This window comes from Aotus nancymaae, unplaced genomic scaffold (genome assembly GCF_030222135.1).
Source record: "Aotus nancymaae isolate 86718 unplaced genomic scaffold, 86718_ANA_hifiasm-v0.15.2.pri h1tg000014l, whole genome shotgun sequence".
Lineage (NCBI taxonomy): Eukaryota > Metazoa > Chordata > Mammalia > Primates > Aotidae > Aotus > Aotus nancymaae.
Window position 1 is genome coordinate 124,172,472 of NW_026988425.1, and position 24,553 is coordinate 124,197,024.

At 47.1% G+C, this 24,553-nt stretch overlaps 1 protein-coding gene across 3 annotated transcripts in view; it reads right to left on the reverse strand.

Moving 5' to 3' along the window:
• TRPM1 (transient receptor potential cation channel subfamily M member 1) overlaps nt 1–24,217 on the reverse strand; it is a 155,172-nt gene extending 130,955 nt beyond the window's left edge. For 2 of the 3 annotated variants that reach the window (XM_012472492.3, XM_012472490.3), the window contains exon 1: nt 23,987–24,059. In XM_012472492.3, coding sequence (XP_012327915.1) covers nt 23,987–24,040 — 54 coding nt within the window. In that variant the 5' untranslated portion in view covers nt 24,041–24,059. Of the gene's footprint in view, nt 1–23,986 lie in introns of all 3 variants that reach the window. The other variant, XM_012472491.2, reaches the window with a different exon arrangement.
• Between the last annotated feature and the right edge of the window lie 336 nt (nt 24,218–24,553).

Here is a 24,553-nt window from a genome sequence, read left to right on the forward strand (position 1 = left end):
TTCTACCCAAGTACATACGTATGGATGAAATAATCAGAAATGCAAGATAGAATTAGATCTAGATCTGCTACATTTGTAGGGATACCCATCGCTATAGGGTGGCTATTTGTCCCCTGCAAATCTCATGCTGTAATGTTATCTCCAGCGTTGGAGATGGGGTCTAGTGGGAGATGTTTGGGTCATGAGGGCAGGTCCCTCAAGAATATCTCTGTGCCTTCATCCTTGCAGTAATGAGTGAACTCTCACTCTATTGGTTTCGACAAGCATGTATTGTGAAGAGCCTGGCACCCCTCTCCCTTGCTTCCTCTCTCGCCACAGGATCTCTGCACATACCAGCTCCTCCTCCCCAACCACCATGAGCGGAAGCAGCCCGAAGCCCTCATGAGAAGCAGACGCTGGCCCCATGCTTGCTGTACGGCCTGCAGAACTGTGAGCCAAAGAAACCTCTTTTCTTTATAAATTACCCAGCCTCAGGTATTCCTTTACAGTAATACAAAATGGACAAAGAAACCCTTGAAAAAGTAAGTGGAGCAGTAATAAAGTTGCAGCGATAAGAATTGCGTAATTTTAGTTCACTAAAGACAAGTCTGTCAATAAAGCCCTGAACGTGTGCACGCATTTCAATCTGTGTCGAACTGTGAGGAAGGCATGGCCACGGTCCTGTTGGCCATCTCCTTGTTATCCCTGGGAGGGTGGGAGGAGGGGTGGGAGGAGGTTGCACTGCCTCCTCTGGATGGTGGTAGGAAGAGGAGGGCACCAGATCGGGGCTCCATGGGGTCGCCAAGGCAGCAGGTGTCTGGAGGCTGAGACCTCAGCTGTGTTTCCACGTGCCTGTCTCTCCCACACCCGCCCCTGCCATGCTTGCCGTCTGAGCATGGGGACTGTTGTCTTCCACCACAAGGTGCATGTCACAGCATCATTTAAAATTGTGAGGCATTTGTAGCACTTTATTGTTCAAACAAGGGAATGCCATGTGTGGTAAATCCAGTTAGTTCCCTCTCTCTCCGAGGTAACTGATCTGCCATCATCACAGGTTGGGTTAAGCTGCTTCTGAAACAGACAATGTTGCCATTGTGGGGACCAAGGCCCTAACTGGCCAAATGGGCCACCTTCAGTCTTCAATTGGCATGATAATAAGTTTCCTCTGTTTTAATCCTTAACCCGAAGTAACTGGTGTTGGCCAATCAGCTTGCTATTGTTCCAGCTCTCTGTCCTTGTCTTATAGGGAAAGCAACTTTGAAGTGACCAGTCTGCTTTTTGGTTCTTTCTTCAGCCCTTTTTTTTTGCCTATAAAGCCAGCCTCCTCTGCTCAATTCATTGGAACACGAATTATTTTTTATGGAATAAAGTATTGCTCAATTCTAGAATTGCAAATAAAGGCAATTGGGGTATTTAAACTAAGTTTGCTGTAATTTTGTCTTTTGACAGATCTGACAACCCTGAGACCCCTGCAGGAGCACAGGAAAGGCCCTGCTCACTCTACCTTTTGGGGGTACCCCGTCTTCCTCATGGAGCCCTGAGAAGTCCTGCTCTCCTTTGCATTAGTGCTCCCTGATACTTTTGGCATTTGGGGTAACAAGGTTAACGCGTGCTGTGGCAGGGCAAACCACCTTTTGGTTTGCAGTATCCAGAGACTCACTCTGGGAACAAAACTGTCATTTTTAAGGTAACTGATAACAGTGGCAGCAAGTGGTTATTACTGCAGGGGTCCTCGTTGCTTCCCTCTTCTCAATGGTAAGGTCCCAGAGCAAAAGCCATCCTGGCTCTGAGAGACCCAAGAGCCAACATATAAATGGAATCCCTAATTTCTAAAGATGTGAGTACTCTGCCTTCTGATAGGCCTGCCTTTTTCATGGACAAGAATTATGGCCCCAGAAGTTGCAAATATTCTCAAAAGTGGCCAAGTCTTACTAAAGATAATTCAGAATGACGATGGTTGTTGCATGGAATGTTCCAGATGAACACAGAACTGGTTGTCTAAGAAGTGCACTTGAGTCTGAAGCCTCTTGAATTAGTGAGGGAGAATGGATTATTCTTTTTTTTTTTTTTTTTTTTTTTTTTTGAGACAGAGTTTCGCTCTTGTTACCCAGGCTGGAGTGCAATGGCGCGATCTCGGCTCACCGCAACCTCCGCCTCCTGGGTTCAGGCAATTCTCCTGCCTCAGCCTCCCGAGTAGCTGGGATTACAGGCACGTGCCACCATGCCCAGCTAATTTTTTGTATTTTTAGTAGAGACGGGGTTTCACCATGTTGACCAGGATGGTCTCGATCTCTTGACCTCGTGATCCACCCGCCTCGGCCTCCCAAAGTGCTGGGATTACAGGCGTGAGCCACCGCGCCCAGCCATGTCAAGTCATTTCTAAGTTAAGACACTGAAACATTAATTGCTGAGCGTAAGTTTAAGGTTGATACGCTTTGTGCTATAGTTTGGATATTTGGCCCTCCAAACCTCATGTTGAAATTTGATTCTCAGTGTTGGAAGTGGGTTCTACCGGGAGGTGTCTGGGTCTGGGGTGGGATCCCTCATGAATGGCTTGCCTCCATCCTCATGGTAATGAGTGAATTCTTGCTTCATTCATACTGGATCACCTTTACCTTCCTCCATGGGTGGGAGCAGGCTGACCCTCACCAGAAGCAGATGCTGGCATCATGCTTTTCATAGTCTGCACCAAACAAACCTCTTTTCTTTATAAATTACTCAGCCTTATGGCAACAATGAACAGAATAAGGCATTTTCTAGTCTTTCTTTGTATGTTTTTTGAGACAGAGTCTTGATCTGTTGCCCAGGCTGGAGTGCTGTGGTGCCATCTCAGCTCACTGCAACATCCGACTCCTGGGTTCAAATGATTCTCCTGCCTCAGCCTCCCGAGTTACTGGGCTCACAGGTGTGTGCCACCACAACCAGCTAATTTTTTTGTATTTTTAGTAGAGACGGGATTTTACCATGTTGGCCAGGCTAGTCTAGAACTCCTAGCCTCAAGTGATCCACCCACCTTGGCCTCCCAAAGTGCTGGGATTACAGGCATGAGACACCAGGCCTGGCCTCTAATCCTGTTTTTATATGGTATGGAGAAGCTAAATATGTTTGGGTCTGTTAGTAAACATTAAAAATTGTTCTATGCGGAATCACATATTTCTAGATATTATTACATGCATGTTTATAAAATGGTATGTGACAGTTCAAACTTTATTTCCTAGGTTTTCACTAGAAATTAAGGTTGCTAAATATTAAAAGTTTAAGTAATATAGGTAATTCTGTACACAAAATGTATTTTAAAAAGTAAGTGTGTTTTTGGTGAGAAAATTGTAAAAGGACATGAGGATATACCTTTGTTGAAGAAAAGAGTAATTTTATCTAACTTGGAGTTTATTTAAAGGATGTCTCAAAATATGGACTAAGGAAGAAAATAGAAAGAAGGCAGACAGAAACTAGGAAGTAGGAGAAAGTGGTGCAAAAAACATCTATAAATATGAGTGCGTATTTTTGACAGAAAAAAAATTGAAAGAGAAAGTAATTTTTTTTGTATGAGAGAGAATTTTGTGTGGTCATAATGACAGGGAAGAAAAGTGTATATTTGTCCCTAGTTAGAATAGTTGGGTTTTCTAATATGAAGAAAGAAATTTAGGACAAAACCAAAGATTTAAGCAAGCCGTAGAAGATTTGTGGATCTTATGAAAGAAATTTTGTGTGTGATCAAATTGTTTAAAATTGATTGTGAGGGATATCAAATTGAGCTCTATTAATGAGTCCAGGAATAGAATGCCTTCTTTGCCCTATTTATTCAAGGGCTGTGCCCTGAAGTCAATTATCTAATTAAGAAATAGGTTAAGTTGGCCGGGAGTGGTGGCTCATGCCTGCAATCCCAGCACTTTGAGAAGCCAAGGCAGGTGGATCACCTGAGGTCGGGTATTCGAGACCAGCCTGACCAACACGGAGAAACTCTGTCTCTACTAAAAATACAAAATTAGCTGGGCATAGTGGCGCATGCCTGTAATCCTAGCTACTCTGGAGGCTGAGGCAGGAGAATCGCTTGAACCCGGGAGGTGGAGGTTGCAGTGAGCCAAGATCGCACCACTGCACTCCAGCCTAGACAACAAGAGCAAAACTCCATCTCAAACAAAAACAAAAACAAAAACAAAAACAAAAACAGGTTAAGTTGAAAAGACCAGACTGGATGCAGTGGCTCACACCTGTAATCCCAGCACTTTGGGAGTCTGAGGCAGGAGGATCTCTTGAGCCCAGGGGTTCAGGACCAGCCCAGGCAATTTAGGGGGACCTCATCTCTATTTACAAGTGAATAAATAAATACTTTTTTTTTTTAAAAAAGAAAAGACTATGTATCAACTAAGTGATTTCCAAAACACAATTTCTTGGCACTTAGCTGGCTTTTTTTGATATTCTTTGTAAAAGAAATTCTATTTTTAAGGGTGTCTCCCTCTCTGCATCTAAAGCATTAGGAACTTTTACAATGAAGACATTGGTTTGAAGTTTACATGACAAACCTTACCTTTGTATAGGTTTTTCTAAAAAGTAATGTTTACTATCAAAAAATACACTGATGCAAAACTGAAATTTGATTTAAAAACAACAAATTTAAAAGCATTGGTTGCTCTTAGTAAATTATTGTGAGATTTTTGTATATAATTGGTCTAGAAAACAACACTTCTGTTTAATCAAAATAATTTCCTATGCTTCACATTTTCTCTACTATTAGGTCATTGATTACTTAGGAAAACAGACACTCATCTCTATTAAAGAGTTAAGGTTTTTGACAATTATGTTACTTCCTGTATTTGCTTTTGAAGTATTTTAATTATCACTCTGGCCAAATGAATGACTATTATTTCACAGATAGTCACTTAGTTTTGACCAAGTGTTTTGAACTTTTGTTTTTGACAAACTTCCCAAAATCCAATTCAAAATTAATTTTTGACCTCCAACTAACTTTTGGACATTACAGGAGGGCCCCTGAAAGTTTAAAAGAGAAACATTAAACCAACTAGGCTTATTTAATATGCTAAGTTATGTGGAAAACATCGTCATATAAGAAATGTTAAATTTTCTTTGAGTTATATTTGTATACATTACTAAGGTGTTCCAAAATTGTATGAGATTTCTAGAAATCTGATGTTATCAAGTTCATAATGTCAGTTATTATGTTAAAATGTTGCACACTGCAGAAATAACCAAATTTTCTTGTCAATTGCATCCTTTGTATAATAGACTCTCATCAGGCTTTTAACCATGGCCACTTTAAGTCTTGTTGTCTACAGTTAACTGCTTTATTCTGATGCCTTTCTAAAAGCTTTTTGCAGGCAACGATAATTCTAAAGCATTGTGTCTTCAAGGAGTTTCACAGAAAGAATGGAAAGAACTCTGACAAATACAGGTTTCCCATAACTTTGAGGTGCTATGGGACTGAGTAAGAAAGTCTAAAACTCAGTCAAAGAAACTGATGGGTTTGTGAAACTGCCAACTGAGATCAAACAGAGCAAAAATTAATTACGTGAAGCTGAATAAACTGATGAAGAAGAATTATGAGTTTTTATGGCTTTTTAATTTGAGGCATTGTTGGTTCATTTAATATTTTGTTTTCCAGGTTTTTTGTTTTGTTTTGTTTTGTTTGAAACAGAGTGTCCCTCTGTTGTCCAGGCTGGAGTGCAGTGGTGCTATCTCGGCTCACTACAACCTCCGCCTTCTGGGTTCAAGCGATTCTCCTGCCTCAGCCTCCTGAGTAGCTAGGACTACAGATGTGCCACCACGCCCGGCTAATTTTTGTATTTTTAGTAGAGATGGGCTTCACCATGTTGGCAAGGCTGGTCTTGTACTCCTGACCTCAAGTGATCCACCCACCTTGGCCTCCCAAAGTGTTGGGATTACAGACATGAGCCATTGCGCCTGGCCTGTTTTCCAGTTTTAAGGAGAGTTTTTTTCTTTTAAGCTATCTATAGCTTACAGCAATTTTGTAAATCATACTTTTGTAAACAAAAATTAGAACATTTGCTTTTCCTCCCTACCTGATCTTTCCAAAATTCAGAAGCTATTTGTGAGTATTCTTATTTTTATGGTAATATGGTTATTTGCATAACTCCAATAATAATTTGCTCTCTTTATAACAGGATATAATTAGAAACACTGGTTATACTACCAAGGCTTCGACTGGAATGTCGTATTTGAGAATGTGCATATAATGTTAGGCTTCAAGAGTTCTGAGCCTTACAGTGAATGAGCAAAAAGTCGTGATTTCCAGGTAGGTGCAGGAAATTCAATATATTAGACACTGCAGGCAAAGTGTGATATCTGCCTTGGTTTGGCTTCCTAGTGTCCAGGTTTTTCAAAGTCCGATCTGAGGCCAGGTGCGGGAGTTCACACCTGTCATCCCACCACTTTGGGAGGCTGAGATGAGCGGATCACTCGAACCCAGGAGCTCAAGACCAGCCTCGGCAACATGGCAAAAACCTGTCTCTACAAAAATACAAAAATTAGCCAGCATGGTGACACTTGCCTGTAGTCCCAGCTACTCAGGAGGCTAAGGTGGGAGGATCACTTGAGCTGGGGAGTTCAAGGCTGCAATGAACCATGACCGCACCACTGTACTCCAGCCTGGGTGAGAGAGCAAGACTCTGTCTCTAAATGAATAAATAAATAGGCTGGGCGTGGTGGTGGATGCCTGTAATCCCAGCACTTTGGGAGGCCGAGGTGGGTGGATCACAAGGTCAGGAGTTCAAGACCAGCCTGACCAACACGGTGAAAACCCGTCTCTATTAAAAAAAAAAAATTAATGTTATAGCAACAGAAAATGGACTTAAGGCAAAAAAAATTAAAAAAATAAAATAAATATATATATTCAATCTGAGATTATCTGTCAAAATATTCAACAATGCAAATTTAAAAGGAGCCTATGTGGTTACTCTTGCTGCACTTATGTAAATAATTTACATAATTACACTAATGCTAATGATAGCTGATGCACACAAAAAAAAATTGCAAAAAAATCTCATAACTTTTTAAGAAAGTTTACCATTTTGTGTTGGCCCAAGCTTTGAATGTGACATTCAAGGCTGTGCTGGGCTGTGGGTTGGACACACTTGGTTTATGAGGACGCTGGCTAAGAAGCATACTCCATACTCAGTATTAACCTCCTTAGAGTCATAGTAATAGTTTTCTTGGTGCACTGTATCCTCTCAAAAAATTTTAAATGTTTGCATGACATCCACCAAATGTCAAATGGTCCCTTTTCAGCTGGAATGACAAAAAAAAGCTCAAAGAAATGCTCGATCGTGAGGACATCACAACCTATGAATGATGTGTTGAGACTGGAAACAGAAAGATGGCGTCTGAGAGGAATGTTAACACTCTTAGCTCCAGTCACCCTCTCATCTAGGTGACAGCCCGACCAAAAAGGGCCATTTGTTAAATAAAAATTAAAAGAGGCCATTGCTTTGAACTAAGTTCCTGCTCTAGGCCCCCAGAGACCAGACTAAAAATCAAAATGGGATCACCCATGCTAAAGTTCCACATCACCAAATAAAAACTGCATTATACCTGGCCTTCTGGGAAATCAGGAGAGAGAGATAACAGCCTGATTTACCAGTTTCAGTCTTCAATTGGCATGACAATGAAGTCCCCCCCACTTAATCCTTAATTCAAGATAACCTGATATTAACCAACCCATTCATTTTCTATTTTTCTGTTTCCCTGTCCCTGCATTACAAGTAAAGTAACTTTGAAATGACCAATTCAGACTGGGTGTGGTGGCTCATGCCTGTAATCCCAGCACTTTGGGAGGACGAGCTGGGTGGATCATCTGAGGTTGGAAGTTCGAGACCAGCCTGACCAACATGGAGAAACCCCATCTCCACTAAAAACACAAAATTAGCTGGGTATAGTGGCACATGCCTGTAATCCCAGCTATTTGGGAGGCTGAAGCAGGAGAATCACTTGAACCCAGGAGGCGGAGGTTGCAGTGAGCCGAGATTGTGCCATTGCACTCCAGCCTGGGCAAAAAGAGTGAAACTCCATCTCAAAAAAAAAAAACCAACAAAAACAGAAATGCCCAGTTCAATGTTTGTTCCTCGTTTCTGTTTTCTTCAGCCCTTTTTCTGCCTATGAATACAATCTCCTTTGCTTGGCTCATTGGAAAACTTATTTTTTTGTTTATGGAATCAAGTATTGCCTGATTCCAGAATTGCAAATAAAGCCAATCGAGGCCTTTAAACTACATGTGTTGTCATTTGGTCTTTCACAGTCATCACTGGCTCCCCAGCTCCAAGAACACTGCCCGGCACGCAACTGTGCTGTGTGCACACATTATCTTTACTAAAGCACCTCAGTGGACTTGCAGAGAAAAATAACAAAGAACAATCCTGAATTTCCATAAACATCTTACTAGCTGATAGTAAGATGGTGCCCACCTTTTAGTTGGTGTTCTAAAATTAAATCTTGACTTGTTACAAGGGTATCCTTTTAATGGTATAAAATATGTAGAATGCAAGGAATTTTCTAGCGAAGGGGCCCATGCCACATTATTACACTTCCCAGATATGAAAACTCAGGCCCAGAGAGGTGGAACGGCTGTCCTGTGGCCACATATCTGAACTGGGATTTGGACTAAGGATTCCCAGTGACTTTTTCGCATCACTCCCAGTTGCTCTCAGATTAGCTGCTCCTGCAGTCCCCAGGCCGGGAACCGAAGTGCAAGCGAGCCCTGTGTATGGAAAGTGCAGCTGGATGGTGCCACTCAGGGTAACTTGGGTCTTCTCTAGACATTTGCTTGTGTTCATTTGGGGGAGCATTTCCAAGGACACAAATAGACTGATGTGGAAAAAAGCCTGTAACTTTTCTTAGTAGCTAAGACAACCCTGGGGATGGAGCTGCTTTGAATGGGACTAGGGGCCAGGGTCCCAGTCCCCAGGGAGGTGGGTGGCTGCTGAGCCGCCTGCCAGTGATGGTGGCTTTGGTTTCTGGTTCTGATTTGCTGAATACTGAAATCTCGCCTGGGGCTGGTGTGCCTGTGGAATTGCTGGGACCAATTAAAAACCAAAACAAATAAACAACATCAGCAGAGGCTGGGAAGAGGGAGATCCAGCAGGGACAACAGGGAGGCACAGAGACAGCGCAGTTTGTCTACTGTGTCCTCAGCAGAGACTGGGAAGAGGGAGCTCAAGCAGGGACAACAGGGAGGCACAGAGACAGCGCAGTTTGTCTACTGTGTCCTCAGCAGAGACTGGGAAGAGGGAGGTCAAGGAGGGCCAGCAGGGAGGCACAGCGACGGCGCAGTTTGTCTACTGTGTCCTCAGCAGAGACTGGGAAGAGGGAGGTCAAGGAGGGACAACAGGGAGGCACAGAGACGGCGCAGTTTGTCTACTGTGTCCTCAGCAGAGGCTGGGAAGAGGGAGGTCAAGGAGGGCCAGCAGGGAGGCACAGAGACGGCGCAGTTTGTCTACTGTGTCCTCAGCCTTCCCCAAGATTTCCATAACAACGTGTCCTTGCAGGGAGCAGGGCAGCCCAGGCTGACCCAAGGGTCTAACAAAGGGACAAAGCCCTGAGACAACTTTTCTGAGTCAAAGATCCTCAAATGAAATGGATCTGAATGGGGGGTGCGAGGACAGCAGGTCCCTGGCTCCTTGATCTTGGGAAATGTGTTAATGAGCTGGGGGTGAGCAAGGAGCAAAGGGGGTTGGAGGGCTGGGGGCCTTTGGGTGGCCTGGCTCCGGCACAGCTGCACCCTGGTTGTGTAGGAGAGAACGCTCCAGCCTGATTACGTAAATCAAAGTCCAACCGTCAACATTATGCGCTGGCAAAGAATTCTCCTCTGTGGTGGTGTGAATTTCAATAAAGCTTCAAGGCCTCCCTCAGTGGAGCAGTGGCTTTGTTCTGTGAAAGGAGAAAAGGTAAACTCTTCATCAAAAAGCTCCCACGCCTCACCAGGGAGAATGAAGGGGCAGAAAAGCAGCTAGTGTCATGCACCTGTCAATTTCAGCAGCCTGCCATCTGCACAGATAAGAACTCCCCTCCGCTTGGTGCTAGTCACCTTACCCCCTAGCAAATGTGTAATCCGAGCAGAAACCTGTGGGGAGCAGGAAGTGGCCGGCTGGTTCCTGCCAGTACACAGACACCACTCGAGCATAGCCTCAGTTCTGCTGTCTGTAAGATGGCTGGGTGGTCTGATGGTCCCCTAGGCATGCTGGGAGTCAGGCAGCCAGGCTGGGCACCAGGTCTCCTGCCTCCTCTCCCTGAAGGCCTGGGCAGCCTGCAGATGCCCTGCACAGCATACATGGCAACAGTGCAACCCACCTGTGTCCCTCCAAACTGCAGTGCAAGAATGACCCCACAGGTCTGACAGTGTCTGGTTCCTGTGAGTTGCCATGACCAACCTTTCCAAGGCAGAAAACACTCAGGTAGCCTGATAACCAACATCCCAGTTCTGCCTGGAAGGGAACTGAGGGCTGCAGAGGCCAGGGAAGAAACAAATCCTGGAAGGGCTGTGTTCATTCCTGCAGGGGAAGGAAGCGGAAAGAGGGGAAGGAAGGGTGGAGCCAGAGGGGTGCTGGAAGAAAGACTGCCTGCCAGGGGCTTGGGCCCACCCTGGAGGACACAGAAGCTTCCAGGTTGTCACTGTGAAGGGTGCAGCCAGGGCTCCCGGCAACTAGGGGCGTTCTGGGCTATGTTGGGAAATCCGTGAATGGCCAGAGGGAGACCCTATTGGCTTTGGGATGGGGGCAGGCAGGAGAAGGTGGCTTTCAGGGCCCCTGCCAGCCATGGAACTTACCCTGGTCTCTGAGGAGCCACTGCCAGCTATTGCTCCAAGAAAAGAACACCCTGGCTTAGATGAGGGACGGGTGTGTATGTTCTCTGACTGTGCTTAAGAAACTAAATTTTTCACGTATTTCAGCAATTACAAAGAGCTCTGTTGAATGCAGCATGCATAGGAACCAAAGGCTGTCCCCTGAGCCTTTGAGGATAAACTGAGAGCTGCCTGGGCCCTTGGGGTATATGGCCGCTATGCCTTGTTGTGTGCATCTTTAAAATCCCTCTTCCTAGCCAGGCGTAGTGGCTTACGCCTGTAATCCAAGCACTTTGGAGGCCAAGGTGGGCGGATCACCTGAGGTTGGGAGTTCAAGACAAGCCTGACCAACATGGTGAAACCCCATCTTAAAAAAATAATAAAATAAAATTCCTCTTCCATCTTAACATTCTGCCAATTTCTTCAATTCTGAAACTTGAAGATACTCTGTTGGTGAGCATTACTGATTTAGTAGTGACTTTGGGCAGCAAACTCTTTTTCTTTCTTTTTTGTTTTTTGAGATGGAGTTTCGCTCGTTACCCAGGCTGGAGTGCAATGGTGCGATCTCGGCTCACCACAACATCCGCTTCCTGGGTTCAGGCAATTCTCCTGCCTCAGCCTCCTGAGTAGCTGGGATTACAGGCACGCGCCACCATGCCCAGCTAATTTTTTGTATTTTTAGTAGAGACGGGGTTTCACCATGTTGACCAGGATGGTCTTGATCTCTTGATCTCGTGATCCACCCGCCTCGGCCTCCCAAAGTGCTGGGATTACAGGCTTGAGCCACCGCGCCTGGCCTTTTTTCTTTTCTTTCTTAAACATCCTGTGCTTGCTGCATCCCCCTGCCTGGGCAGCAGGAGGAGGAGCCCCATTCTCTAGCTGTGCAGGAAGTCAGGGGTAAAGCCCTTTCTCCATCTCCATTAGCAACCTTAGGAGCTAACTCTTAATCTTGTGTTGCTGGCAGCCCTAAGTGTTCTCAGATGTCCTCAAACTGGGCGATGTGATATATTTTGCATGGAAAGGGTTACTTCTACAGGAGACTCTGGGTTCAACGGAGGTTTATTTCCTGTGGGACTCATCAGAGCCTTTAGTGTGCTGATGTGCATTGTGGATCTCTATCAGAGGACTCCGTATTCCCTTTGGTTTGGAGCTGGGCATGCCCTGGGGCTGGTGTTCCCAGGTGCATTTGGTATTAGGCTATAGAAGGACCTCTTGAGAAGAGAAAGGAAGAAACTGGTCAGGCAGGCAGTTAGGGTGGCTCCTTAGTTGAATTCTTTCGACCAGAAGAACAGCCAGCAGACACAGGTAAGTATTTTACCCTAAAATATATTTCATTGACATATTTTGAAACAGTCCTTTACAGCTATCTTTTGTGGGGAAAAATCTACATTCTGTAGAGAATCCCTTTCCCTTTCCAGGTATTTTCCCTGATACAGGAAAGAATTAACTAAGAGTCTGGCACGGTTTTACGTCTGATAAGAAACACTTACAATCTATTCTCTCTGAAGCTCTGTAACTAGATGCTTCATCTGCATAATAAGAACCTTGGTCTCCCAACTCTTATCTTGACCCAGACACTCCCTTCTATGGATTCCAGGTCTTTATTTTTATTTATTTATTTATTTATTTGTTTGTTTGTTTTTGAGTCTCACTTTGCCACCCAGGCTCGAGTGCAGTGGTGTGATCTTGGCTGTCTGCAGCCTCTGCATCCCAGGTTCAAGCAATTCTCCTGCCTCACCACTAGAGTAGCTGGGACTACAGGTGTCTGCCATCATGCCCAGCTAATTTTTGCATTTTTAGTAGAGATAGTGTTTCACCATGTTGGCCAGGCTGGTCTCAAAATCCTGACCTCAGGTGATCCACCCGTCTCTGCCTCCCAAAGTGCTGGGATTATAGGTGTGAGCCACTGCACCTGCCCAGATTCTAGGTCTTTAGATGAACTCTTTTGACCAATCACCAGTCAGAAAACCTGTAAATTCACTTATGATCTGAAAGCCTCCCCACTCCATCCTTCAGGATTTCCCGCTGTTCCTGACTGAAGCAATGTGCACCTGCTGTCAGGACCTCCTGAGTCTGTGTCACAGGCATGTTATTGGAAACACTGACAAGTCTCAATCAATACAGACAGCTTTTGGTTTACAAGGCCCCTTGGATAAGGCTCCCACCTCCAAGAATCTTTTTCAGTTGGAGAGGGGACCAGAGCCCTGCTTCCCAGGACTGGGGAAAGGATTGAATGGGATGTGTAGAGTCTCTTGGATCCTAGTACTCAAAGTGTGCTCCATGCATGGGCTGCAAGCTGCTGGCTACCGGCCACACCCAAGGTTCAGACGTGACAGCCTGCATTCACACCTAAGTTTAGCAGTTTGAAGGAATCAATGACTGTCTGTGGAATTTAATAATTAAAAAACAAAAAGGGCTTGGATTTTGTATGTCATTTTAAAATTTCATTTTTTGGCAATTCATTTTTATTGCATTGTATGAAAGTACATGTTGGAAATGGGATTATAACATTGGGAAAAGTCCACACCGAGACAACAGATCACTCAGCAAGGCTAGTTTACTTCCCTCAGGAAGGGTGCAGCTCACCGGCAGTCTTGCCACGAGAGCACACCTGAACAAAGGAGACAGGGACATTTATAACTCTCATAACCTGACGCGATTGCTCTGCTGCTGTGTCATTTCCATTGGCCGGAATGGGACCTCACATTCTATGCTTGACCGGATTGGTTAAAAACTTGGAAATTTCCTGAATAGATAAGGGGGAAAGAAGACAAGGAAGCAGAGGAAGCTAGTGAGGAGGTCAGGAGGGTTTCCAAATACGGAATGGCATGCTCCAGGGTTTGCAGCTTGCCCAGTTCTGTTCAGACTTGCCTGAGTGAGTCAAGGTAGCTGATTTAAGACGTAGCTGATTTAGGGAATATATACATATACATGGGTATATGTTTATGCTAATAGTGGATAATGACCACAGAGCGAGAGATTGTAACTCCTTATAATGTAGTCTAAGACATAAACTTTGAAGAAAAACTCTCCCATGTCTCACAGTACAGGTCTTCAGTGGATTGAAAATTTAGCAAGACAGCAATGAGCCCTTCATCACAGATGGATTTTTGGTTTTATTCCTTGCATGATGTGAAGCCCTACAGAGATGGGTGAGGGTGGCATGGGGTCTGTTACCTTCAAGGCCTTTGATGAGGACTGGGGAACAGACGGGGTTTTCTGGGTCTCCTCCTTCTGTGAGACAGGAATTCTTTGAATCTGAAACTGCCTTTGAAAAATTATGACTGAGGCGGTGAAAGAAATCCAACTTAATCGACTCCATCTTGCTTCTAAACCCCAAGCTGTCCTTGTTTATTCCTGGATGTAGGCTGAACTAACTTTTGGGGAAATTTAGTTTAAAATTTATAGTTTAAACAAAGACTGTAACGCCCTTTCCCAAAGCAGACCTCCTTCTTGCCTGGGGACTAGGCTGCCTTTGTAGGACTCACATTAGCCACAAGATTAGAGATTATGCTTTAGGAGTCATGCAACTGGAGGCTACAAGATTCTGACCCTCCCTAAACTGCTCCTAAGATCAGTGCTTGAGATATTTTGCAGACCCTGCACTTGATGGTTCGGCTGGGACCACCCAGATCAATAAACTGGCTCATCTGATCTTGTGGCCCCCACCTGGGAACTATCTCAGCACAAGAAGACATCTTCGACTCCCTATGATTTCATCCCTGACCAATCAGCACTCCTGGCTCACTGGCTTTCCCCCGACCCACCAAGTTATCCTTAAAAACTCTACTCCCAGGCACGGTGGCTCACGCTTGTAATCCCAGCACTTTGGGAAGCTGAGGTGGGTGGATCAAACTCCTGAGGTCAGGAGCTTGAGACCAGCCTGATCAACATAGTGAAACCCCATCTCTACTAAAAATACAAAATTAGGCAGGCATGATGGCACGTGCCAGTAATTCCAGCTACTTGGGAGGCTGAGGCAGGAGAATCACTTGAACCAGGGAGGTGGAAGTTGCAGTGAGCGAAGATTGCACCACTGCACTCCAGCCTGGGCAATAAGTGCAAAACTCTGTAAAAAAACAAAACTCTGCTCCCTGAATGCTGGGGACTGATTTGAGTAATAATCTGCATGAATTATTCTTTCTCTATTGTGATTCACCTGTCTTGATGAATAGTCTCTGTCTAGGCAGCGGGCAAGGTGAACCCCTTGGGTGGTTACAAATTTACATATAGAATTCTGCATCCAAGCTGATTCCAAACACAGCCTATGTGAGTGTACATGAGAATGCCCTAGTTCCAGCAACACTCTCTGGGAAGTGGGGGTGCTGTGGCCTCAAAGGGAGTCAAGCATGGTGCTAGTGCTTCCATCAGGTCTCCATGTGCAAGGCTGGAGCCTGAAAGTCTAAAGTCCTGCTTGCCTCCGCTGATCCTCTCCCACCCCTGCCTGCGTTAGCCATTGTCCCTAATCACCCAGTGGAGCTTCCCGGGACGAGCCCCTCACCCCACCCTGCCATCTTAACTATTATGACAATGCGACTACTCCTCAACCACCCCCCCCCCGCCATCTTAACTACTCTTATCCCACCCGCCATTGTAACTAACCCTATAGTAATGTATACTCCTTGACCCTACCCCCACCACTGTAACTGATCTTACTCTGTAACGTTCCACTGCCCACCCCAAACCTATAACACCAACTCCTATCCCCCTGCCCTTTGCTAACGCCCTTTTCGGCCTTAGCCCACCTGCACCCAGGTGAATAAACAGCCGTGTTGCTCACACAAAGCCTGTGTGGGGGGTCTCTTCATTCAAACGGCACGTTTTTAACATTTGGTGCCAAAGCCCAGGACGGGGAACTCCTACGGGAGACCAAACCCCCGTCCCTGTTCTTGTGCTCCCTCCATGAAGAGATGTACCCACCGACCTGGGGTCATAAGACCAGCCCACAGACGCACACCGCCGGCTGTTTTGTTTGGTAAGTGGTTTCTTTTCTGCTTTCCCATCCTTTTGTCTTTTCCTTTCCATTTCCTTCCCCTTTTGGTTTCCTCCTTTTTCCACCGCAAAGACAAGGAAAATCAGGTAGACCAAGTTCTTCCATGACATTCATGATCGGAAAAATCCTACATAGGTCACGGATCCGGGAACCCAGGTTTCCCCAGGGGTTGGACTGTCATGGAGACGTTCACCCTAGTCACTCACCCACCAGGCTCCCGGCGGATACTGGTGGCAGGTCAACGTAGAGGACGCCCTCTTTGACCGCTCACCAATGATGAGGTTCAACCCAGGCTCAACTAGGGACGCCTATTGAGCGGCTGGGTTGTGTGCCTGTTCTCCTTGTCTCTGCTGGTTTCCAGAACCTTGGGCAATCGTCCATCCTCTGTCCCTCCCTTCTCTCTGCCGGCCTGTGTTCTAAAGAACCTCAAGCCACTTCAACTGCCTCCTGATCTAAAACCCAAACGTCTCATCTTCTTCTGTAACACTGCATGGCCACAATACAAGTTAAACAACGGCTCCAACTGGCCAAAAAATGGCACTTTCGACCTCTCTATTTTACAAAATTGAGACAATTTTTGTTGCAACACGGGCAAATGGTCTGAAATTCCCTACGTCCAGGCATTTTTTACACACCAATCCCTCCCTAATCTCTACTCCTCCTCTTCCCTTCCATCTGCCCCTCCTTCCTCTGCCGGTAAGTCAAAATCCTCCTTGTCCATCAACCCTTCTGGCCTTTCTCCCCACCTGTCCGAACCAGGCCCTAATCCAGGACCTAACCCCACCCCCTAGAGTCTTCCTCCTTCCTCTGCCCACAACCCCCACCTCCTTATACCCCTCCTGTCACCTCCGCACCTTATACGTGGCCCAGCTTACAGTTTAGTCCTGCGGCTACCTCCTCTGCCCCTCCTCAACAATTCCCCCTTCCAGAGGTGGCTGGAGCCAAAGGCATAGATAGGGTGCACATTCCTTTTCCTTTATCCAACCTTTCCAAATTGGCCACTGGTTAGGCTCGTTTTCATCAAATCCTCCAATACTTAACCCAGTCCAATAATCTCACCTGGAATAATATAGCGTCATCGTTACTTCCACTCTCACCCCTAAAAAATGCTTAATACGCATTTTATCACCCAATCAACCCCAACATTACAAAAAGGTACAGAAATTAAAATCTGGTCCTCAAACCCCACAACAGGAATAAAGCAACCTCACCTTCAAGGTGTTCATTAGTAGGGAAAAATCTGCCTGGTGGCAACGCATCTCAAAACTGAAGATGCTTGCCTCTTCCGTAAGACAAACCCCAGCCACACCACCGGCTCACAAAGACTTCAAAGTGCCCAGACTGCAGCGCGTCCAGCCACCCCGAAGCAACCTCACCTTCGAGGTGTTCATTAATAGGGAAAAATCTGCCTGGTGGCAACGCATCTCAAAACTGAAGATGCTTGCCTCTTCCGTAAGACAAACCCCAGCCACACCACCAGCTCACAAAGACTTCAAAGTGCCCAGACTGCAGCTCGTCCAGCCACCCCGCCAGGACCTTGCTTCAAGTGTCAGAAACCTGGCCACTGGGCCAAGAAATGCCCGCAGCCCGGGATTCCTCCCAAGCCCTGCCCCATCTGTGCGGGGCCCCCACAGAAGGTCAACTGTCTGACTCACGTTGCTGCTCCCAGAGCTCCTGAAGCTCCAATACTCGGCTTGGTGGCTAAAGACGAACGCTACCCGAGCATCTCAGAAGCCCCTTGAACCATCACGGACGCCAAACTTCGGGTAACTCTTACGTGGAGGATAAGTCCATCCCCTTCTTAATCAGCACGGAGGCACCCGCTCCACGCTGCCTTGTTTTCAAGGACCTGTCTCCTTGGCTTTCATAACTGTGGTGGGAATTGACGGCAAGGCCTCCAGGCTTCTCAAAACTCCCCACGTCTGGTGTCAATTAGGCCAGCACTCCTCTCCACATTCTTTCCTAATCATCCCCACGTGTCCAGTCCCCTGTTAGGCCGGGATATCCTAGCGAAATTGTCTGCCTCCTTGACTATTCCTGGGCTACATCCACGCCTCATTGCTGCCCTCCTCCCCAAACCCGTACCTCTCTCAATAGCTCCCCTTATGTCCCCAACCCTAACCCTAGGGTGTAAAACACCACCTTCCCATCCGTTGCTACAAGTCACTCATCCCTCATCATCCCCTTAAAACCTAACCACTCTTACCCTGCCCAGCCCCAGTATCTCATCCCACAACAGGCTTTAAAAGTGAAGTCTGTTATCACCCTCTATTGCAACATGGCCTTTTAATTCACCCTCCTGCTTCTGCAGCATCTATACTCAAAGGGGTATCGTGTATCCCCTTCCGAAGCCCAAATTTCTTCCCCATCTGTTATAATCTTTCGCCAGCATACACGTGCTCTCCCTGCCAACCGTATCCAGTTAACTTCCCAAACCCCAACCCGATCCACCAAACAACAGCTTTTCTCCTTCCTGGGTGTGGTTGCTACTGTCCCTCGGGATACCAGGTGTTGCTATTCTAACTAAGCCATTGTATAAACTCACTAAAGAAAACTTATCCAACTCTATTCATCCTAAATCCTTTCCTCACTCTTCCTTTGCCATATTTTGAAATGGCCGTTTTCTGCAGCTGTAAAGAGTCTCTATTAACACAATAGAGCTTTCCCCTTCCAGGCCCTCCCAGTCCTGAAGATATTAGCCGAGGGTCTAGCACCTGTGAAAGACCTGAATAGGAAACACTTGCCATCTATTGTCTCTAAGGACGGCCACCTCTGAGACTTCTTCTAGGTAATCAGAACCCTGAACTTCACAACCCCTTAACCCAGACACTTCTTTCCATTGGTTCCAGGTTTTTGATAATAACTCTTTTCAACCAACCAGAAAACCTTCGTATCTACCTATGACCTGTAAGCCACCCTCCCCACAAGTCGTCCCCGTTTCCAGACTGAACCAATGTATACCTCACATGTATTGACTGGTCTTTTACGTCTCCCTGTAATGTATAAAACCAAGCTCTGACCCATTGCCTTGGGCACATGTTCTCCAGACTTCTTGAGAGCGTGCCTTGGGCCATGGTCACTCATATTTGGCTCAGAATAAACCGCCTTAGATGTTTCACAGAGTTTGACTATTTCTGTCAACATTTACAGATACAACTACCTCCCTCCACTTTGAAGAGATATATGTATTTATTTTGGATTTCTTTTGTATGTTTTAGATTTTTCTGTAAATAGTGTGCTTTCGTTTTTTTTTTTGTTTGTTTTTTTTTTGAGATAGGATCTCACTCTGTTGCCCAGGCTAGAGTGCAGCTCACTGCAGCCTTGACTTCCTTGGGCTCAAGTGGTCATCCCACCTCAGCCTCCCAAGTAGCTGGGACTACAGGCACACCACGCCTGGCTAAGTTTTTGTATTTTTCATAGAGATGGGGCTTCACCATGTTGCCCAGGCTGGTCTCAAACTCATGGACTCAAGCAGTCTGCCCATTTTGGCCTCCCAAACTGCTGGGATTACAAGCATGAGCCAAGACGCCTGGCCAGGGTCTTATTTTGTAATTCAGCAGTTTGTTCTGAGGTTTATCCATGTTGATACACGTGGCTTGGTTCGTTTGTTTTAAGCGCTGTGTAGTATTCCACTATGTGAATAAACAAAAGCTCATCCATACCCTTTTGAATGAACTATTTGTTGTTTCTGGTTTTCTATAGCATGCAAAGCAAATGTGAGCATTTTGCACATTTCCTTGTACACATGTACTAGAATTTGTCTAAGGTAGATGGATACAATTGGGGGGCTGTACTATTACTAATCGTATTTAGGATCTTGAACTTTGACTCTTGACTTTATCTGTGTCTTTTAGCAACAACAACAAAAATGTAGACAGGGATGAAAGTGCCAGGCGTGGCCCGGCTCTATAGCTCACACTCGTAATCCCAGCACTTTGGGAGGCCAAGCTGGGTGGATCACCTGAGATCAGGAGTTCGAGACCAGCCTGACCAACATGGTGAAACCCCGCCCCTACCAAAAAACACAAAAATTAGTTGGGCATGGCAGCAGGTGCCTGTAGTCCCAGCTACTCTGGAGGCTGAGGCAGAAGAATCACTTGAACCCAGGAGGTGAAGGTTGCAGTGAGCTGAGATTGTGCCACTGCACTCCAGCCTGGGCAACAGAGTGAGACTCCGTCTCAAAAAAAAAAAAAAAAAAAGGAAGAAAGTGCCAGGCAGAATCACATTTTTCGTCTCTTGCATAAATATTTGGAGGCCGTTCCTGGAAGACGGACTGTTTTTGCCAGTGGGGCCTCCCAGCAGCAGGCTTCTGAGGGATGGCGCTCGAGAGTCCCAGGGTCTCCAGGGATTTGCTCACTGCCTCCCGAGTCCATGCTGTGCATCCCTGTTGGTCTAAGACCAAAGGAGGAGCTTCAGAGCTGGGAACAGCTGACCAGCCAAGGACAAAGGGTCAGATCCGCCTTGTACAGATAGAAGGGCAGGAGAGAAGACCCTGGAAGACTTGCGCATGGTGTGGCTTGTGTCTGTTTTTCTCACAGGGCAGCTGGTGTGTTGCAGCAAATACGGGGCAGAGGGGTGCTGCTTTCGGTCAGGAAACCGGGAACCAGCACCAAGCTACTGCGTCCGTGGAGGGCCAAGAATGCAAGGAGACAGGATGAAAACAGTCCACTGTGTGCCCGTGTGGTTTCACGGCTGCTTCCTAGCACTTCCTTCAAGAATGGCTTCCTTAAAGCTATAGCTATTGTCTTTCATTCTGCCATCATAATTTTACTTGTTTTTTTTTCAAGACGAGGTTTCAGCATGTTGATCAGGCTGGTCTTGAACTCCCGACCTCAGGTGATCCGCCCGCCTTGGCCTCCAAAGTGCTTGGACCACGCCCAGCCTGCTTTTTTTTTAGATGGAGTTTCTCTCTTATTGCCCAGGCTGAATGCAGTGGCGCGATCTCGGCTCACTGCAACCTCTGCCTCCCAGGTTCAAGCGATTCTCCTGCCTCAGCCTACCAAGTAGCTGGGATTACAGGCAAGTGCCACCACACCCAGCTAATTTTGTATTTTTAGTAGAGACGGTGTTTCTCTATGTTGGTCAGGCTGGTCTTAAACTCCTGACCTCAGATGATCCACCTGCCTCTGCCTCCCAAAGTGCTTGGATTACAGGCATGAGCCACTGCACCTGGCCCATAATTTTACTTCTTAAGCAAGGGCTTTTATAAATAGGCCTTAGGGCAAACTGTGCCATCAAGACTCTCAATTCTTACAAGTTTTTGTAGGAGTTTGGCATGCACCAAACTCTTACAGGGCAGGAGTCCAGATCCCAAGAGAGGGTGCTTAGATCTCGCACAAGAAAGAATTCAGGGCAAGTTTGCAGTGCAAAGTAAAAGCAAGGTTATTAAGAGAGTAAAGTGGTGAAGGAACGGCTGCTTTATAGGCGAGTAGGGCTTGCCTGAAGTAAGAGGAGGAGCGCGCCCACCCTAGGTGCAATCCTCATACATTTGGGGAAATGTGCTCGGCTACGGGGGTTTGTGATAAAGGATTAATTTTCTTAATTACTATATTTTGCAAGAATCAATATTATTATCTTTAAAGCAAACTTAGAAATGCCTTTGTTTTCCAGATATTGGGACTTCTGGGCACTCGTAAGTCTGGATCTGTTTAGTAAACATGATTAATTTGTTCCCTTCACTGTAAACGTCCAGAAGTAAGGAAGGCCTGACTTTCTGAGGATGCAGCCCAGCAAGCCCCAGCCTCATTTTCCAGCCCTCACTCAAAATGGAGTCGCTCTGGTTCAAACGCCTCTGACACCACCACAGCATGGGATCACCTCAGATGGCGGGGGTTGTCTTTGTCCTTGGGCTTGAAGTAATGCACGGTGTGAGGTCCTGTAGGAATGGTTGTGAGTGTGCGGGTGTAAAGGTGGTGCTGTTTTTCAATCTGGACCAAAATCAAAGCCTCCCCTTTTGCTGAATTCCCTGCTCCCAGACCCTACCCATTGCAATTTCAGGGCACCAGACATACAGCAGTACGCTGGGCACAGGTGAATAGGTGACATCAAATTCAAGAACAACAAAAACCCTGTTCCTTTTCAGAGCTTATCAGCAAGAACAGTGTGGGCCACCTTTGTGCTGGGGAGGAGGTCACATGGAGTCATCACTGCTCGGCGAATGACAAGTCTCTTGTTCCTGCCAAATGCAGCAGTGCATTTGCAAATGTTCACTCACACAAGAACACGGGTGTGTGCCGTCTCTAAAAATAATGCTGGAATACTATGCAGCCATAAAAAACAATGAGTTCGTGTCCTTCATAGAGACATGGATGAATCTGGAAACCATCATTCTCAGCAAACTGACACAAGAACAGAGAATCAAACACTGCATGGTATCATGCATAGGCTGATGTTGAACAATTAGAACACATGGACACAGGGAGGGGAGCATCACACACTGCCGTCAGTTGGCGGGGCTAGGGGAGGGACAGCGGGGGATGGGGAGGGTGGGGAGGGATAGCTTGGGGAGAAATACCAGATATAGGTGATAGGGGGATGAAGGCAACAAACCACTTTGCCACGTATGTACCTATGCAACAATCCTGCATGATCTGCACATGTACCCCAGAACCTAAAGAACAATAAAAAAATGCTGACTCTCACACATGCGCACAAAAGCAGATATATGTGCCTGCCCCCAACTGAGCCCCAAGGATGGATCTTTCCTATTTTACAATAAAGGCAAGTTTTAACTCTTTATTTTTGTGTGTTTTTGATTTTTGTATTTTTTTTGAGACAGTCTCGCTCTGTTGCCCAGGCTGGAGTGTAGTGGCATGGTCTCGGTTCACTGCAACCTCTGCCTCCCAGGTTCAAGCTTCTGCCTCAGCCTTCTGAGTAGATTACAGGCGTGCACCACTATGCCCAGCTAATTTTAGTATTTTTGGTAGAGACAAGGTTTCACCATGTTGGTCAGGCTGGTCTCAAACTCTTGACCTCGTGATCCTCCCGCCTGGGCCTCCCAAAGTGCTGGGATTACAGGCGTGAGCCACCGCACCTGGCCTATTGTTATTATTTTTTATAGAGCCTTTTATTTTTTCCATTTGCATTTTCAGGCTCATGGGATGTCAGAGATTTGCAAACACCTGGTTTGACATCTGCCTGTGCCCCGTTTTATGCACGGGGAGACGGCAGCCTGGTGAGCTGAGTGTAGATGGGAAGCAGTTCCTGCCTGGGGCTGTGTTTTCAGCCCAGATAAATAACCTCTCTGAGTGTGGTCACCTGGCTTGCACTGCTTCAGCGGTCCGTCCCAGCTCTGGAGCACTGGTGGGCATGTCGCGGGTGCTCAGTAAGCGCCAGCTGGGGGGCTGTACCCTCCCCGGCCCACACAAGCCCTGTACCCGCTGCTACTCTGCCGGCTCCTCTGCTGCCTCCCCCGACCCTTCTGTGTACCATGGACAGCGCCCTGAAAGAAGCAGAGCTCTCCACTGAGCCCTCAGGGCTCGCAAGGCGTGTCCAGAGGCCTCCGGTGTGATCCAGGCGGGCCCCCCCCCCCGCCCACCCCGGGCCACGGTTCCCAGGATGGTTTAGAGTCACCTAAAAAAAAGCACATCTAAGATTCAAATCAGCATGTGCCGAGTGAAGTCCTGTCTGGGGTTCCTGGGAGAGGCGGTTTCCCACACAGCTAGCAGAGTCCTGGGAGCCTCTTACCCTCCTAGGTTCTCACTTAGGGCCCCTCTGGCTCTGGCCCTCCCTCCTGTTGGCTGCTGCTGTCGCCTTTCCTCTGCCAGACCCCGTTCCCTGAGGGTAAGGCCCACGCCTGAGTCATCCCTGGCTCCTCTGGAGCCCACACAAGCATCTGATGAACAATGGGTGAGCTTGAGTCCAGTAGAGAGAGCCAAGGGGTGCCACCGTCTCATGGAAAGCGAGAGATGTGCAACAGCTGACTCCAGATGGTGAAAAGATCTGTGCCGCCCAGACGCCTCCCGGGGTGCCACGACCACTCAAAGGTGGGAGCAACTAAGACCATACGGTGGCAGGAAATATAGGGCCACCTTCTGAGAAGGGACCCTGACGTCAGAGCTCTGAACACTCCATTCCCCATGCCCACCCAGCACAGTTTAGGAGGACAGGGCCCGCTGGCCCAGGACTCTGAGATGACGGAGTTGGAGACCAGCGTCCCTCTGCCCTTCTGCCCAGCTGCCCGCAGGCCACCGGCAAAGCTCACTCACCTTCTGGGACCCCGATGTGGAGCTCTTGAGTGAGCCCCTCTTGAAGGAGCTCATCTCTCGGAGACTGTGAGCCGCCTGCTAACTCGCTCTGGTGGCCAGGCCAGGGGCACGGGGCTGCCCTCTCTGGGTGGGCAGGAGCGGAGCCACACGCTCCAGGCAGCCCCACCACACTGGGCGAGGGGGCCCAGATCCTGGGGTGAGGCCAGCCGCAGGCTGGGTCAGCCCAGGAGGAGCATGTGTTGGCTTTTGGCGGCCCCTCCTGCCTGACCCCTGCCACCACCCCCAACATCTGTAATCAGGCTTAATCCCTCCATCCCTAAAAGGTTTAGAGGGAAGAGATTTAGCAAATGGCGATTGAAAGTAAATCTACTTTGAGAAAGTGGTGGCTGCAAAGGGCGGCGGCTGCGCATGGGAAGGATTTGGGCATCCAGAAAGGCATGTTGCGAGGTCACACAGCCCCCACTGCCGCCATCTGAGGCCCCTTGGAGGGTGGCGTCTAGATCCCAGAGGCCCGGAGCCCACCTGGCCAACCGCCTGAGTCTCAGAGCAGAATTCGCATCCAGGCCC